This window comes from Orussus abietinus, unplaced genomic scaffold, assembly GCF_000612105.2.
Source record: "Orussus abietinus isolate OABI.00-Male unplaced genomic scaffold, Oabi_2.0 scaffold25, whole genome shotgun sequence".
Lineage (NCBI taxonomy): Eukaryota > Metazoa > Arthropoda > Insecta > Hymenoptera > Orussidae > Orussus > Orussus abietinus.
The window spans coordinates 281,346-294,866 of NW_019394504.1; the positions used below are offsets into that span (position 1 = coordinate 281,346).

The window sequence follows — 13,521 nt, forward strand, 5'->3', positions numbered from 1 at the left end:
CCAATTTTTAATATAAAGTATCATCCACATTAGTACATTCATTGATTAATTAATGGCAATTCTTAACTACCTCGAGTGCTCTATCTACCATAATATCTGCCTTACCCTTCTGCTTTTTCCTCTTAACCTTCTTCTTTTTTCGAAGGACTGTGTCCCACTTAACGTTACTTTCCATCTTTAAATCATTTTTATCAATCATACCTGGTATGATATTCGATTTTGTTGATACATATTCTAATTTTGATGATGTTGTAAACGGAGCCAGAGTTTCTATACAATTTATTTGCCACGGTAATATTCCGATGTAACATGCATTCCAATCACTGTCACCTGAAAAAAAGTCGAATCCAAATTGTTTGAAGTTCTATAATATTGAACAATGTGGTGTAAAATATTTCTGTCCTCGTATATATTAATGTACTAACATACCAGTAGCAAGTTGCCAAGTATTGGTACGAATGGTACAATCATAAACTTCTATTAAGTTTTTTCTCATTGAAACACTTTCTGTCTTATCTATCTCACTTGGTACATCATCTCGAGTTTCATATAAATCTATAAGGTCTTCAACAGTATATATTTTATCTTTATCGTTGAGTTCATAAATTTGATTATCGTAATCACCCATATATATCTTGGTCATTCTTAAGAGTGACTCTTTTTCCTTTTCAGAACTAGTAGGAAGGATCAATTCAATAATTTGAGAAATGAAATTGACAGAGAATTCATTGGCATTAATGATTAATTCCTTTGCAAACTTCATATCTAATAGACAGCTTGGCACTTCACTTGTCACTTTTAACCATAATGATTGCTTAAGTTCAGGGTATGTATGATTGACTTTGTCCTGAATTTTATAAGAAAGAGATTCCAAAGAAATTCTTCGTTTTTTGTTCTCCACGGTATGCTCGAGTCTTTGCATGATTTTCCGAGCAATTATTATTTTATAAACACTTTGAACTATTGAACGAATCCATAAAGAGGCAATTCTTCTTTTATACTTGTCCTCCTGCGAATTGTTTACAATTTCTATTAATTTAAGGATCAGACTTTGGAGCATGTTCCTTTCTTGTAACAAAGTAATGAAATTTTCCCAAAATTTAAGCATCTTAACTGGCAAACGGTTTTCCTTCAAATCGTCTAGACCTTGATTTCTAGTGAATATGCTAATGAAATTTGAAGTTGGCAAAAATGCTTCACTTTCGCATAAAATATTTAGTATGATTTCGTCTTTTTTTAAAATGCAAGTGTTTTTGTTCAAGAATCGTGAAATCTCTGATAAGAGCATAGACTGAGCTGTCTTCAATTCGTATGTTTCATCGTTGTGAAATTCCTGTTGTTTACAATTATGTGCATTTGCGTCACTGTGGCAACTCAATGTATGTGTGCGCAAATCATGTAGGGTATCCCTAAAATAATCAAATAAATTTAATATATTCAGCTAAAGTTAACAGGAATGTTAGTATTTTTGTCTATTTCAATCATCAGTTAGTTAATAGAATTAGTTACCGCAGATCAATATCGGGGACTTCTATGACCAAAGAATAATCAGCCTCAATGTATAGACCCACAGCCATCCACAATTCAATTAGATCCGCGAGGTCCTGAATATCTTCGGATTCTTCCTTTTCTGCCGTTTCTTGTTGTTTCAGAAGTTGTTCTTTCATTATTTGCGCTTCGATGATCCAATATTCATCCTGATAATAATTATAACATTTGTATTCTTGCAGAATATAATTAAAAATCCGTAACTTTAGGACCGAGGACGTACATGTAGCCATCTAAGTAAAAAATTAGCAGCTATCCTAAGAGCATCGATTGATGGTAATTCATGACCGTGTGCCGCATCATGTCTCAAATTGACTATCCAATCTGGAATCTTTAATTGTTTTGCAATTTGGAATAGGTTCGACTGTTTCGTATCCCCTACGTTAGAAATGTGATTCATAAATCTCATTATCGTGATCGAGTACATTAGACATAAGTCATTTCCATAATACATTGGCAATTCATTCCTATCGATCTTTGGAGTTAACTCTCGATCGCGTAGGCAGGCCTGCATAATTGCGAGAGTACAATCCACTCCAACCGGTAACCTTGCAATTCTGAAAAATATAATATTTAATCACCTACTTGGTAAACTTTATCGCAAAACGTAACACCGCTACCTGGCCTTCCATAAGAGTAAGAACTGATATCCTTCGTTTTGCTCCGAAAAATCGTTGGAATAAATTTTCTTGTATACATTGTGCCATTCCGATCTGAAAGTAAATATTTCCGTTTGATTACATGTAATCTACAAATTAAGTGTATTCAAGTTAAAACTTTCACTGATATTTTAGAGTTACATACAAGGAGAACCATGGCACGTGTTTTAAATCAAATCGTTTTGCAGTTAGTGCCATTTTCACCGCCTTTTCTTGTTCTCATCTAAAATGCAGAGTAGCGGAAACTGTCCATGCTTTCGTCGTATTTCGATTTCTTGACAATCGATGTTACCGACCGTCGATACCCCGACGAGACGTAGTGCATCTATTCTCCGACAGATGTCATGCACAAATAGCCTGGCCGTCTCTAATAAGGCTTTTCACTTATAATCGTAATTCAGGTTGGATCGATTCTCGAAGACTAATTCTGTTAATCGAAGTAACCGTCGAAAGCAGCGTTAGGTATGTACCTTTTCGATTCTTCGTCCTCGGGGAAACGTACCCACCACGCTCCTACTTACAACCGCAAGTACGCATTTGGCGTTAAAATTAATTAATTCGTCGATCCGTGTCGTCCTAGGGTAAATAATTCCTCTCGCAACATTCGGAACGAAAAGCCCGGGAGACCGAGAAGTCCGGAGGCCGGCAGATCGGGAGACCGAGGGATCGGTAAGAGACTCGGTAAGTTGCGAAGGGTCCGTTTTTGTGCTAGACGCGCGCTCAGGGATACGTGCTCTGATAATTAAGACGTTTCCATTTAGAGTTGACATTCGCGGACATGTCGAGGAGTGATATGTCGATCCGCCGTGGTCGGGCGCTTTCGGCTCGGTGGCCAGGATAATCGGGAAAGAAACTAATCGTTACGAATTTATTATTAACACTACAATTTTAGGAACGGTGCACCGAGGACATCTCGAGAAGCGAGACGATCCGCATAGGCGTGCGAGACGTCGAGGTGGAACGTTAGTTGTGCCCATAATTATGAAAGTGGTCTAAGTCATATATTTTTTGTTTCGAAATTACATTGAATTAATTTCGTTTGAAATAATATGGCGTGAAATAACTGATAAACTCATTTTTTTTTTTTAATTTTGACTTAGACCACTTTCATAATTATGGGCACAGTTCTAATCTAAAATTCGTATCGATGCGATCGACCAGGAGACAATTCCGGAAAATGTTCGTATTAGCAAAATGTGTATTATTGAATTTTCTTCAAATAAGTTGTCACGGGGGGGAGATCCGAAACCGAACCGAACGGTCGGAAATACGTCTCGCGGGAGCAAAGGTGGTAAGGTTCGATATCCGACTGTAATTCGATGCTTCTGTACGTTCCAGGGGCCCCGTTTGGTTGCGCTTCTGCCCAGCGCCAAATTCGAATGCAGAACAGGGCCCAGAGGTTGACGAAATCATTAGGGGACTAAATCCAATAAAGGGCCCGTCGTCGGGCCGGCCAGAAGAAAAGATTCCCCGTGAGGCGATCCGTCGCATTGTAATCGACATCAATGATCGTATACGAGCGGCGTTCATTCAGCACACATCGGTATTTACCTCCACGGATCATCGAGCCTTCCGCTTTTTGCCGGACGCGTCTTGCTATTAAATTAGTTAAATAAACCGCTAAATAATTCCGCGAGGCACCAGCTCCTTCCGTTTGATGAATTCCACGGGGAACCGGTTCGCGGATGCAACTACCTCCTAGAAACTTGGCGAATCTCGAGGGGGACGTAGGTGCTTTTTCGAAAGCGCTACACGAGAAACGATCGTCGTTACGTTTCGCGCAAAAAGGGAGAATCGGGTCGCCCGGACCTGATTCTCCCTTTTTGCGCGAAACATCTTTTTCCATTGAAACGGTTACATGGAGATTTCGGCGTTAAATTCGGCGCGTTTCTCCGGTAGAGTAAACCGCTTTGGCGTTGTAACCACGGATGTATTTAACTTGTAAAAGAAGATCCCATTTATGAGCGATCGCGGGATGCGGCGAGACCGCTTTTCTTCGGGCTCGAGTCGGAAGGGAAGAAAATATTTGCACGAGGGGCACCCGAGTAATGGATATCTTTATTATCGAGGATCGTTCCTGCGGCCTTTCTCTCTCTCTCCCTCGCTCTTCCTTCCTTCGTCCCCCGACTGGACGAGATATCGGAACCGCCGAGTCCTTCTCGTCGGCTACTCCGACGCCATCGCCGGCGCATATACACTGGAGAACTTGGGTCCAATTGGTCGGACGGCATCAATATTTATTATGGAAACGATATATTTATACGCGAAAGACAAGTCCGCTCGGTTAAAAACCCGGGAGATTTATCGGGACGCGTTCTCGCGCGGACAGCCATTTCTGTCTCGATCATACATCAACCGATTCCTGATCGCTTTCGCTCTGGCTGCCTTTCGGTTCGCGTATCCTTCCTCGGCGTACGATCTTGCCAAGTGGAATATAGATCGAGTCTCTAGGAATCCATTAACCGATGAAAATCTATCATTCCGCCTGTCTCGGTCGGTTACCTCTCGTTAGCGTTTTCGCGTTTTCGCGAATTCTTGAAAAGGGAATTTCTGAAAATTTGTGCAAAAAAAATCCTCGACCCAGTAGAAAGGCGAGTCGTTTACCTGGAAATCAAAGGTATCTTGCAATGCTACGAAGGTGGATTTTCTATTCGGGATGCACAAGAAAGATATTTCCTCTTTACGCGGTCACGATGATGGCGATAATAGGAAGAGGGTAATTTCGGAGTGGTTTCTCAGTCTAATTTTTTTTTTTTTTTTTCTAGGTCGACAAGAGGAGGCCATCGGGACAGGTTACATCGCAAGAGCATCCCAAGTCTCCTCGAAGGCGAGCGGTCAGAGAAAGGGGTAATCGAGTGCCCTGAGTAGGCGGAGCGACTCAAGAATCGCCGCCTTCTTCCGCATGCAAACGCTCGAGGATTCTGCCGCTCTCTAAGGATTCCAGATGATCCTCGGCTGCACCAAAAAGGAAGTTTGCTACATGGAAGTTGTAGGTATTTATACGATTGATAGTAAAACCGATAGCATGTAAGAAAATGGAGAGGAACTCCAAGGTGAAGCCGATTCGAGTCGACGTCGGTTCCCCTGGAATTACCTCTAGGTCATAAGTACCTGTACGCGATTGAGAAGGAAGGACTCGTACCGTACTCCTGGGAAATGATTCATGCGACAGGGAATTCCCTGTGTACTCGTTGCGACTTGAAGTGACTTACCGTTGAATCTAAATGTCGACGCGACTCATACTTCTGCCCACTCGGTAGCGGTGGCTTCGAAGATGGGCGCAACGAAACGAAGAGATCCCGTCCTACGGTCCGTTAAAACCATGGCTGCCCTTCGACGGTAATGCGTATTAAAATTGAAATCGGTAGTAGAAAATACCGGGGGAGACGCCACCGTTCGTACAAGCTCCGAGTTAATAAATTTCCAATCGCGACTTCATTACGCGGATGGAGAAATTCAAGTTTCGTCGTCCGTTCGCGAGCGGTCAGAGAGATCAAAGCCGTTTGCTCGAGCACCGCGTTTACGGATCTTTAGTCATCGTTACCGAAGGGAACATTTGTTCCGACCTGGAAGACACGGTGCACTTATTTCATCGGGAAGATTTGCAGTGCCCTCGGCAGGCCGCCCAATAAGGTACGAGCAGGTACGAGTACGAGCATGCGTATCGGACGGAAGGGGAAGAATAGGAATAGAAGTAGTAACGGGGCCCGACTGGTTGGTTCGATTATCATAATATTAACGATTTGCATAACTTTGCATAGGCTGTAAAGTACGGGGAATTCATAGGCACCCGAAGAGGTGACGACTACCGCCTACCGGAGGGACGGTACTCGTTGATGCTGTACCGTTTCGTACCCATAATCGTGTCAGCGACCAGTCAATCACCGGACAAGTTGAATGTAGATATTCGAGAAAGACCTCTCCCCGGAAAGCAGGTTGCGCGTGATAATTTGATCGTTACCGCGAGTACAGATTTCTCGTCCGAATGACTGGAACGAAAATTTCACTTCCATCGTCCGCGGTCAAAGAACTCGTCCGAGGTGTCTTTCGTTTAATCGCGAGCGTGGCGAAGATCCGTCTAGGAGGTCCAACTCCGAGAGTTTGGTCAATGCAGAAAAGGCACCTCGGCGTCCGTTCGTGACGGTGCCGATTGCAAATTACATCATTACGGGGAATTATTGTGCAAAACCATGTAATCTCGGTGCCGTCGATCATCGGTCGGGAGTTGCTTTAGCGGTTTCCACGCAACTCGGCCGATGCAGATGTTTCCAATTGGCCCATCTGAAAGTCTAACGATACTGGCAGTCTCTCGGCGCTAAGTCCGGTGATTCAGTGATTAGGAACTGGAACGTTCGTGCCACGTCGACGCGAAATTGAATAGAAACGCGAACGAGCGTGGCCCGAGCTACTGAAAGGATGGGCCCTCTTGATCTTTTTCCCTTCCTCGGGACTCTTTTCTTGGACTCTTTCACGAGTCTTGCCTCGATGGGACAATGGGGCATTAAGTGCCAATTTGGCTCTTCCACGGGGCTTCTGGAACACTTGCGGTCGCCGTGAATCCGCCGTCATTGCCGCCTTGGGACCTTTTTTCTACGCGCGATCTCTCCGGTCGGCGTCGCGGTAGACACAGCTGGTGATCCGTCGAAAACCGCTAACTTAGATCGGAACACCGCTTGCCCTTCTCCGAACAAACGTTCGCATTTTCGCTTTTCACGCCGGACAATGCTCGGGGGCGCACTTTTATTTTCATCTACGTCCACCTCTCCCGCAGACGGTCCTGCACGTGGCGTAAATCGTCCTTCGATTATGTAATGCCAACCTTCGTCGCCATAGCGCTGCCTCTTCGGGGCAACAATGGGGAAAGGATGCGAGAGGATAATCGGAGAACGGTGCTCGGATTAAGGTGAAGTGAAACACGTCGAGGAACTTGATCGACGTCGATAAAGAAGATTTTTCTAAATGCCTATGTTGCCGACGTTCGTTTTTATATTGACAGCTATATCGAATTATATTGGGTATTGTACCAAATGGCGTACTCCACCTGTCGTTTTCGTACAATAATTATAAAGAAATCAAAGTAAAACTCGAGAAATCCTCTGGATTCGTGCTTTCTGGAGCCCTAATTGACTGCAGAGGGACCCCCTGCGCCATCTGCGATTTNATCCGTGGAGGGTATACTCGGGAAATGCCTTGTTCAAATATACGAAGAGGAGAGAAAATTACCTTCAAAAGAGCGAAGAGATCGACGCCATTTTGATTCTGGTCTGGGCTGAGTTAAAAAATTTTTTTGAAAAATCCAAATTTTCAATGTATCAGGACAATTTTTAGATGATCAGGAGTGACGTGTCAAAGTTTTGGACAGTTTAGTCTAATACCCTTAAAAAAAAGTGTTGTATTCGAATCGACTGATTTGAAGGGTGTTTCACTTCACCTTAAGCACCCCAAAACCGGGTCGAGTTTCGCCTAAACTAGCTTCGGGCATCGGCGTTCGATATCTCGTTCCTTCGGGAGGCAACCTAGCTGCCGTAATTCGCTCTTGATTGAAGCGAGTTTAGAGAGCAGTTCTGCGGTTTTTCGCCTTCCAATTTGCTAAAGTTCGCTCGAGGCTTATTGGTTCGACCCAGGCGCTCCTTTCAGCCGCCTAGGTTTTACCTTTTATTCCCGAAACCCGGTACCTGCCTATTTCCAACGAATACTCGGTATATTAGCCTTTCACCGATCACTCGATCACTCGACCGCCTTTTCGAGAGGATCTGTCGAAAACATAAGCCGCGATATTTTTCTCAGTCTCAACGATAACGGAGCAAGGAGCGTTATCAACTTTGTCGATATTTCATGGGTTTGGTTGTAACCACGAATGTTGCCGCAAAGCCTGAAAGTATTTCCCATTAGTCATTCGGACAATGCCACGGGTACGTGGGTATTATTTGCTCCACCTCCGCGACCGAAGCGTGATCTATGCGTTCGAACACCTTAAGGTGAAGTGAAACACCCTTCAAATCAGTCGATTCGAATACAACACTTTTTTTTAAGGGTATTAGACCAAACTGTCCGACAATTTGACACGTCACTCCTGATCATCTAAGAATTGTCCTGACACATTGAAAATTTGGATTTTTCAAAAAAATTTTTTAACTCAGCCCAGACCAGAATCAAAATGGCGTCGATCTCTCATATTTCGATCAATATACAATTATCGAAGGCTCTGATATGAGAATCGAAAGGGTCAGGACAATTTTACGAGAATTTAGAACCCTCTGGTAATCGATAAACTCGCATTTGAACGGGATAAAGGCAAAGAAAGTGTTGTATGCGCTTCTATGCCAAAACGATGGTAATACGAGGTCTCGGAGTGAAAATTTAATTGACCTGGAAATCACAGATGGCGCAGGGGGTCCCTCTGCAGTCAATTAGGGCCCCAGAAAGCACGAATCCAGAGGATTTCTCGAGTTTTACTTTGATTTCTTTATAATTATTGTACGAAAACGACAGGTGGAGTACGCCATTTGGTACAATACCCAATATAATTCGATATAGCTGTCAATATAAAAACGAACGTCGGCAACATAGGCATTTAGAAAAATCTTCTTCATCGACGTCGATCAAGTTCCTCGGCGTGTTTCACTTCACCTTAACTGCTGAACCTGTACTCGAAGTTCCACATATTTCCAAAGGTGCATCCACCCCGGCGAAGCTCCGTTTCCAATTTTTCGCTCTTCCCGGTCTACCCGATCCGAAGTTTCAGGGCGAGCTCGTCGCTCACCCGTGATTTTTCTCCGAATAATTAGACTCGAGGTCACTCCGGAGTTCCTCGATGGATATTCTCGGTGAAGACTCGGTGCTCGGTAGTTGGAGGAACACGTCCGGGTTCACAGAGCCATATTTCACTACGTGAACTCGTAAGCACCCGGGAAGGGTTGTTGGTTAACCAGTATCTTTGAAAGAGACTCCGGAGAAGGGAACTGCTACGTGGATGCGAATGACTCGTAGAAAACGCAGATTCCGAGTTCCGTCAGAGAACCGCAAAGCTTGCGTCGCGTTTTTCACCGATAAGATGATATCGATAAATAGGGGATACTTTTTATTTCCAATGTCGCTCCTTCGAGAGAAAAATGATTCCGGGGTACCCGTGTTTAAGGTGAAGTGAAACACGTCGAGGAACTTGATCAACGTCGATAAAGACGATTTTTCTAAATGCCTACGTTGCCGACGTTNAAATTACCTTCAAAAGAGCGAGTCCATAAAAAGCGATCGAACACCCGTCGTACCTCTAAATCGAGATCATTTTTCTCGGGGTGTCCTTCATTGCGATCGTTGAACTGCGTTAAATAAGCTAACATTTGTTTAGCCAATAAATATCTAACATAACAAAATCGTGGATTAAAGGGAACCAATTCAGGGTGAAAAAACGAAACGAAGATCATTTTCTGACCGACCTAGGGGATGCCACTAGGTCTCGAATTTTCGCGAAAATGGCAGCCATCCGCGCTCGTAATCTCCTTTACGGCGACGTTACGTCAAATTATAACCGCACCACCGGTGGCCAGTCTGTCTTCTCTCTTCCTTTTGCATCTCCTCGGGAAAAAAAAATGCGCTCGTAAAGAGGCGCATTCCACCAATCATCACCGTATCGCGGCTCTCGACCTCCGACCCACGTGGATGGCAGAAACGTCAAACAAAACGAAGCCCCCACTAGTTAGGGGAATTATTTTTCATCGATGCGCGAACGTTTGGCCGAGCTCCACGGTTTCGAGGAAAAGGTGTAAAATTGATTACCCGTTCGCGGGGAAATAAATCTAGGCGGATATTACGCGCTTTAACCTCCGAGGGGGGGAAAAAAAGCACACGGAATACGCGTCGTCATGGATTCTAATACCGTCGAGTTTTCAAGAGGAGATACAAGGTGCACGGTCGGATTCAATTAATACGATTCGCGTTCGGTCGATCATAGGGACATCTTTTTTAGTAGGTATCGATACGCGGCTCGCTCGCATGGGAACGTCTCTTTCTAAATGGGCAGGGCGATATCTCTCGGGTACCTTCCTTAAATGGATGCCTGAGCAATCGGGGAAGATGGATCGATCGATAGAACATGGAATGAAAAAATTTTAATCGGCACTCCCAACCGTGAATAATCGATGAATTCGACTAATTACCCGTAATTAAAGGTCTATGAGAACACGTGCCTGGGTGAAATTACGGTTCTGGAATTACGAATCGAAACCATGGATATTAAATATATAATTACTTTCTCTCCGTATATACGTTTCTCGACATACTTCTCATGTATTGTATGTACACATTCATATTTAAGCACAAACGTAGAAAAATTCCGGGGGTCGAAACTTTATAGTGGAGCACTTTCCCGATTCCCTGAAACTAGATTCAATTTGTATTCATTTTTAATTCATTTTCCAGGTTTCTAACGCGCCTAAATCTTAAATACCGGCAGAGTCCGTAGCGAGATCCGTAGTCGCTCCTGGTCGACGTTTCGGACACACTCGACTAGATGCTGGACTTATCTGGTTCGAGAGATCGGTAAAAAGCCGTGATTGCAAGCGGAAAGCCTGGAAGAAACCAGAAAGTGGGAATATCTCTGTACCCTACCTCGGCTAGCGGTTTAACCTTTGCCCTCACTCCAGAAGAAGGGCGTGGTCCTGGTAGCGCTTCCATCCTCCGGACGGGAGGTGTAACGAGGGCCGGGGTTGCATCTCTCGGGAACCGAACCTTTTACAAGATTCCAATAGGGAAATTCTGAAAAATTGAGAGCCTTCCTTAGTTTTCTAAAAATAAAAAAAAAGGGGATTTTTGGACCTCCAGAAAACGGTCCATCGTTCCATCCGGCGATCGTTGCCGAAAAATTGACGAAGCCGAAAGTCGAGGAGCCAAGCGGCGATCCCTTTACGCTTCGAGAAACGTTTCCTTGCGTTCTTCGGTGCGGAATCTCGGGCGAGAAAAACTCGCAACGGCACCGAGAGGACCGTAATCGTTCTCCGATGTAATTGCTGGTGCTACCTCGCGATGCTAGAAATTCGCCCCGAGCCGCGCCTCGAATTCTCCCAAAGGTAACGAGATCGCGAGGTAGACGTCAAGGATAAAATGACGTAAAACCGGAAACGAGAGACGGTCGGTAGGAGCGGAGTGGACATCGAGCGGGTCCGCCCCGGAGAGAAGCGTCGAGGTGGAGGAGACGCTCTGCGGTCCAGGAGAAAGATGACCAAGAGCGAGCCGGGGAGAGGTCCGATACGTTTATGGAGAGGTTCGAAGTCGGGAATAAGGGCCGGGAACATAATTATCCGCGAGTCAAGGAACTTGGGCTCGGTCTCGACCCGGCGAGAGGAAGAGGAGACTCGTAGGGCCGCCATGCGCAGGGAGGAGGTCGAAGCCGTGCGCGAGCGAGAATCTTATTCTCCTTCTCCGGCAGGAATCCGAAATGTTCGGAGGGCGCATTATCTTTTTGTCGAGAGGCCGTGCGCGACTCACGGATTCCGCGATACGAGTCTGCAAGGAACGGTCATTCCCGAGTATTGAAATAAAGTCCCGCTCCCGGCAAGTCCGAGGTACGACCGGGTCGCCGATGGAAAACCCGCCCGCCAAATCCTGCGGACACTTTCCCCGAGGGTCCTAATCGCTCTTACGTTTATACATTTTTCGGCGGATCGAGATCCGACGCGACGCTCTCGGTATAAAAAATTGACCCCGCGCGTCCGGACGACCGTCGACAAAAAACCAGGGGCGCCCATTGGTCTTAACGGGTCGCCGAGGTCTTCTTTCTCTGCGGGAAATTGTACGAAATATCGCGAGATGATCGACGAGACGTCGAATTACTTTTCCAGGTCGACCCGAGGAGCGTCGCTCGCGACCCCGGCCGATACGGGGTGTCGAGGGTCGGTAGCCGTTTACCCCGTAGGTGTTCGCCGCTCGGGGAGAATCCAGGCCCCTACCGGTAACGAGTCGAGACGGCCGAGAACATCGGCGGTGCCACTTCAAAGCGGGAATCCCGCGCAATCAGTCCCCCTTCTCTCCGCCGTGCCGCTGAAAAACCGAGCGAAGGAGTGAGTCTCCTGTCCGCACTCGGCCGACCGGCCGGCCGTGCGCGCGCAACTTATCGCCGTCACGTGGTCACGAGCGCCAATGACATCGGCCAGCGCCTCCGATCGGCGATGGAACGCGAAGCGATCGCGTCGGGGTGCCGATCGTCCGCGTCGAAGGAAAGCACAGCATTTCCGAGAGCATTTCCAAAGTGAGAAATTTAGAGGTTCGTTCGTTCGAAGGCGGAAAGTCGGACCGATCCCTTCTCGCGAGTCAACGAGGTCACGTGACCGCGTAATGTTCTAACGAAAAGGTACCTTGTAAAGGTACCCAAACCCTCGAAGTCGCGGTTTAGCGCGCGTCGGTAAAAAGAATCGCCCCTCGGTACCGATCGCGGCCGCTGGTCGATAAGCTCGGCGTCGGTAAAGGACGCCCTCGAGGATATCCCCGACGCCCTTCGCCTCCGCGCACGACGGAGACGTAAAAAGAGCGAACGTGGCCGCAATCGACGCGTTTGTCGGCGCTTTCGCCCTGGTTCACCCGAGAGGAGGGAAATATGCGGACCGGGCACGGAGAAGCTCCACCGATTGCTGCTCCCGGTTCCTTCGGCATTGTCGGAATCCGGTTTAAAGTCTGCTCCGAATCGGTGCCGTTTAATATCCATAATCGGCTCGTTTATCCCACCTTACGAGCCAGAGACGAAATCGATTTGCATCTGGCATCCGGAGATATCGAACCCCGGCAGACAATCGATCGACTCCGATTCCTGGGACTTACAATTTTTCACCCGGAATTGGGTGTTTCGGGGTCTCTCGATCTTCGATTTGACGGATCGAAGAGAAGGAACGAATAATCTAAGACGGAAGAGAACCGGAGAAACGACGTTGGGTTGTTTAGGGAAAATCTGTAAAAGAAAAAAGAGGAATTCTTGGAAAGACCATTAAGCGGCCATTCCTCGTGCGGTGGCTACGCGGTCATTGATGTCTCTTCCTATCATCGCGGATTTTCGCGCTAAAGGATGATGGCGATAATGATGATGATGGCGATGATGACGATAATGATGATGACGGCGGCGGGGAATAATATCAACGAAAGGACCCACCGGGCGTCCGTCACGTTCTTTCGCGACTCTCTTTCCCTATCTTGCTCTTTTTTCGCTCGTTACTAGGAAATAAATCGGCGAGGTCGATGCCGAGGTCGGGCCCCGCGGTCGCCGATAGGAGGTCGACTAACGTTGATTCACTATTACCTGGGATATGGACGTGGCTTCTGGGTGGTAATT

The 13,521-nt window shown here is 46.2% G+C and overlaps 1 protein-coding gene across 1 annotated transcript; it reads right to left on the reverse strand.

The window, feature by feature from the left end:
- Positions 1-27: 27 nt before the first annotated feature.
- LOC105697547 lies at positions 28-2,468 on the reverse strand. The gene is made up of 6 exons (XM_012420918.1): positions 2,353-2,468; positions 2,169-2,261; positions 1,772-2,105; positions 1,510-1,697; positions 430-1,409; positions 28-330 (listed from the first exon to the last, which is right to left on the reverse strand). Exons 1-6 carry the CDS (start codon positions 2,403-2,405, stop codon positions 50-52), a joined length of 1,929 nt encoding a protein of 642 aa, XP_012276341.1. The 5' UTR covers positions 2,406-2,468; the 3' UTR covers positions 28-49.
- Between the last annotated feature and the right edge of the window lie 11,053 nt (positions 2,469-13,521).

What these genes read in the sequence shown, in the direction of transcription:
- LOC105697547 (XM_012420918.1), bottom strand. Translation starts at nt 2,405, where the DNA reads ATGGCACTAACTGCAAAACGATTTGATTTAAAACACGTGCCATGGTTC. An exon ending in GTCCCCGATATTGATCTGCG is followed by an intron (nt 1,410 to 1,509) that starts GTAACTAATTCT and finishes TGATTATTTTAG; the next exon opens with GGATACCCTACATGATTTGC. An exon ending in TACTTGGCAACTTGCTACTG is followed by an intron (nt 331 to 429) that starts GTATGTTAGTAC and finishes ACTTTTTTTCAG; the next exon opens with GTGACAGTGATTGGAATGCA.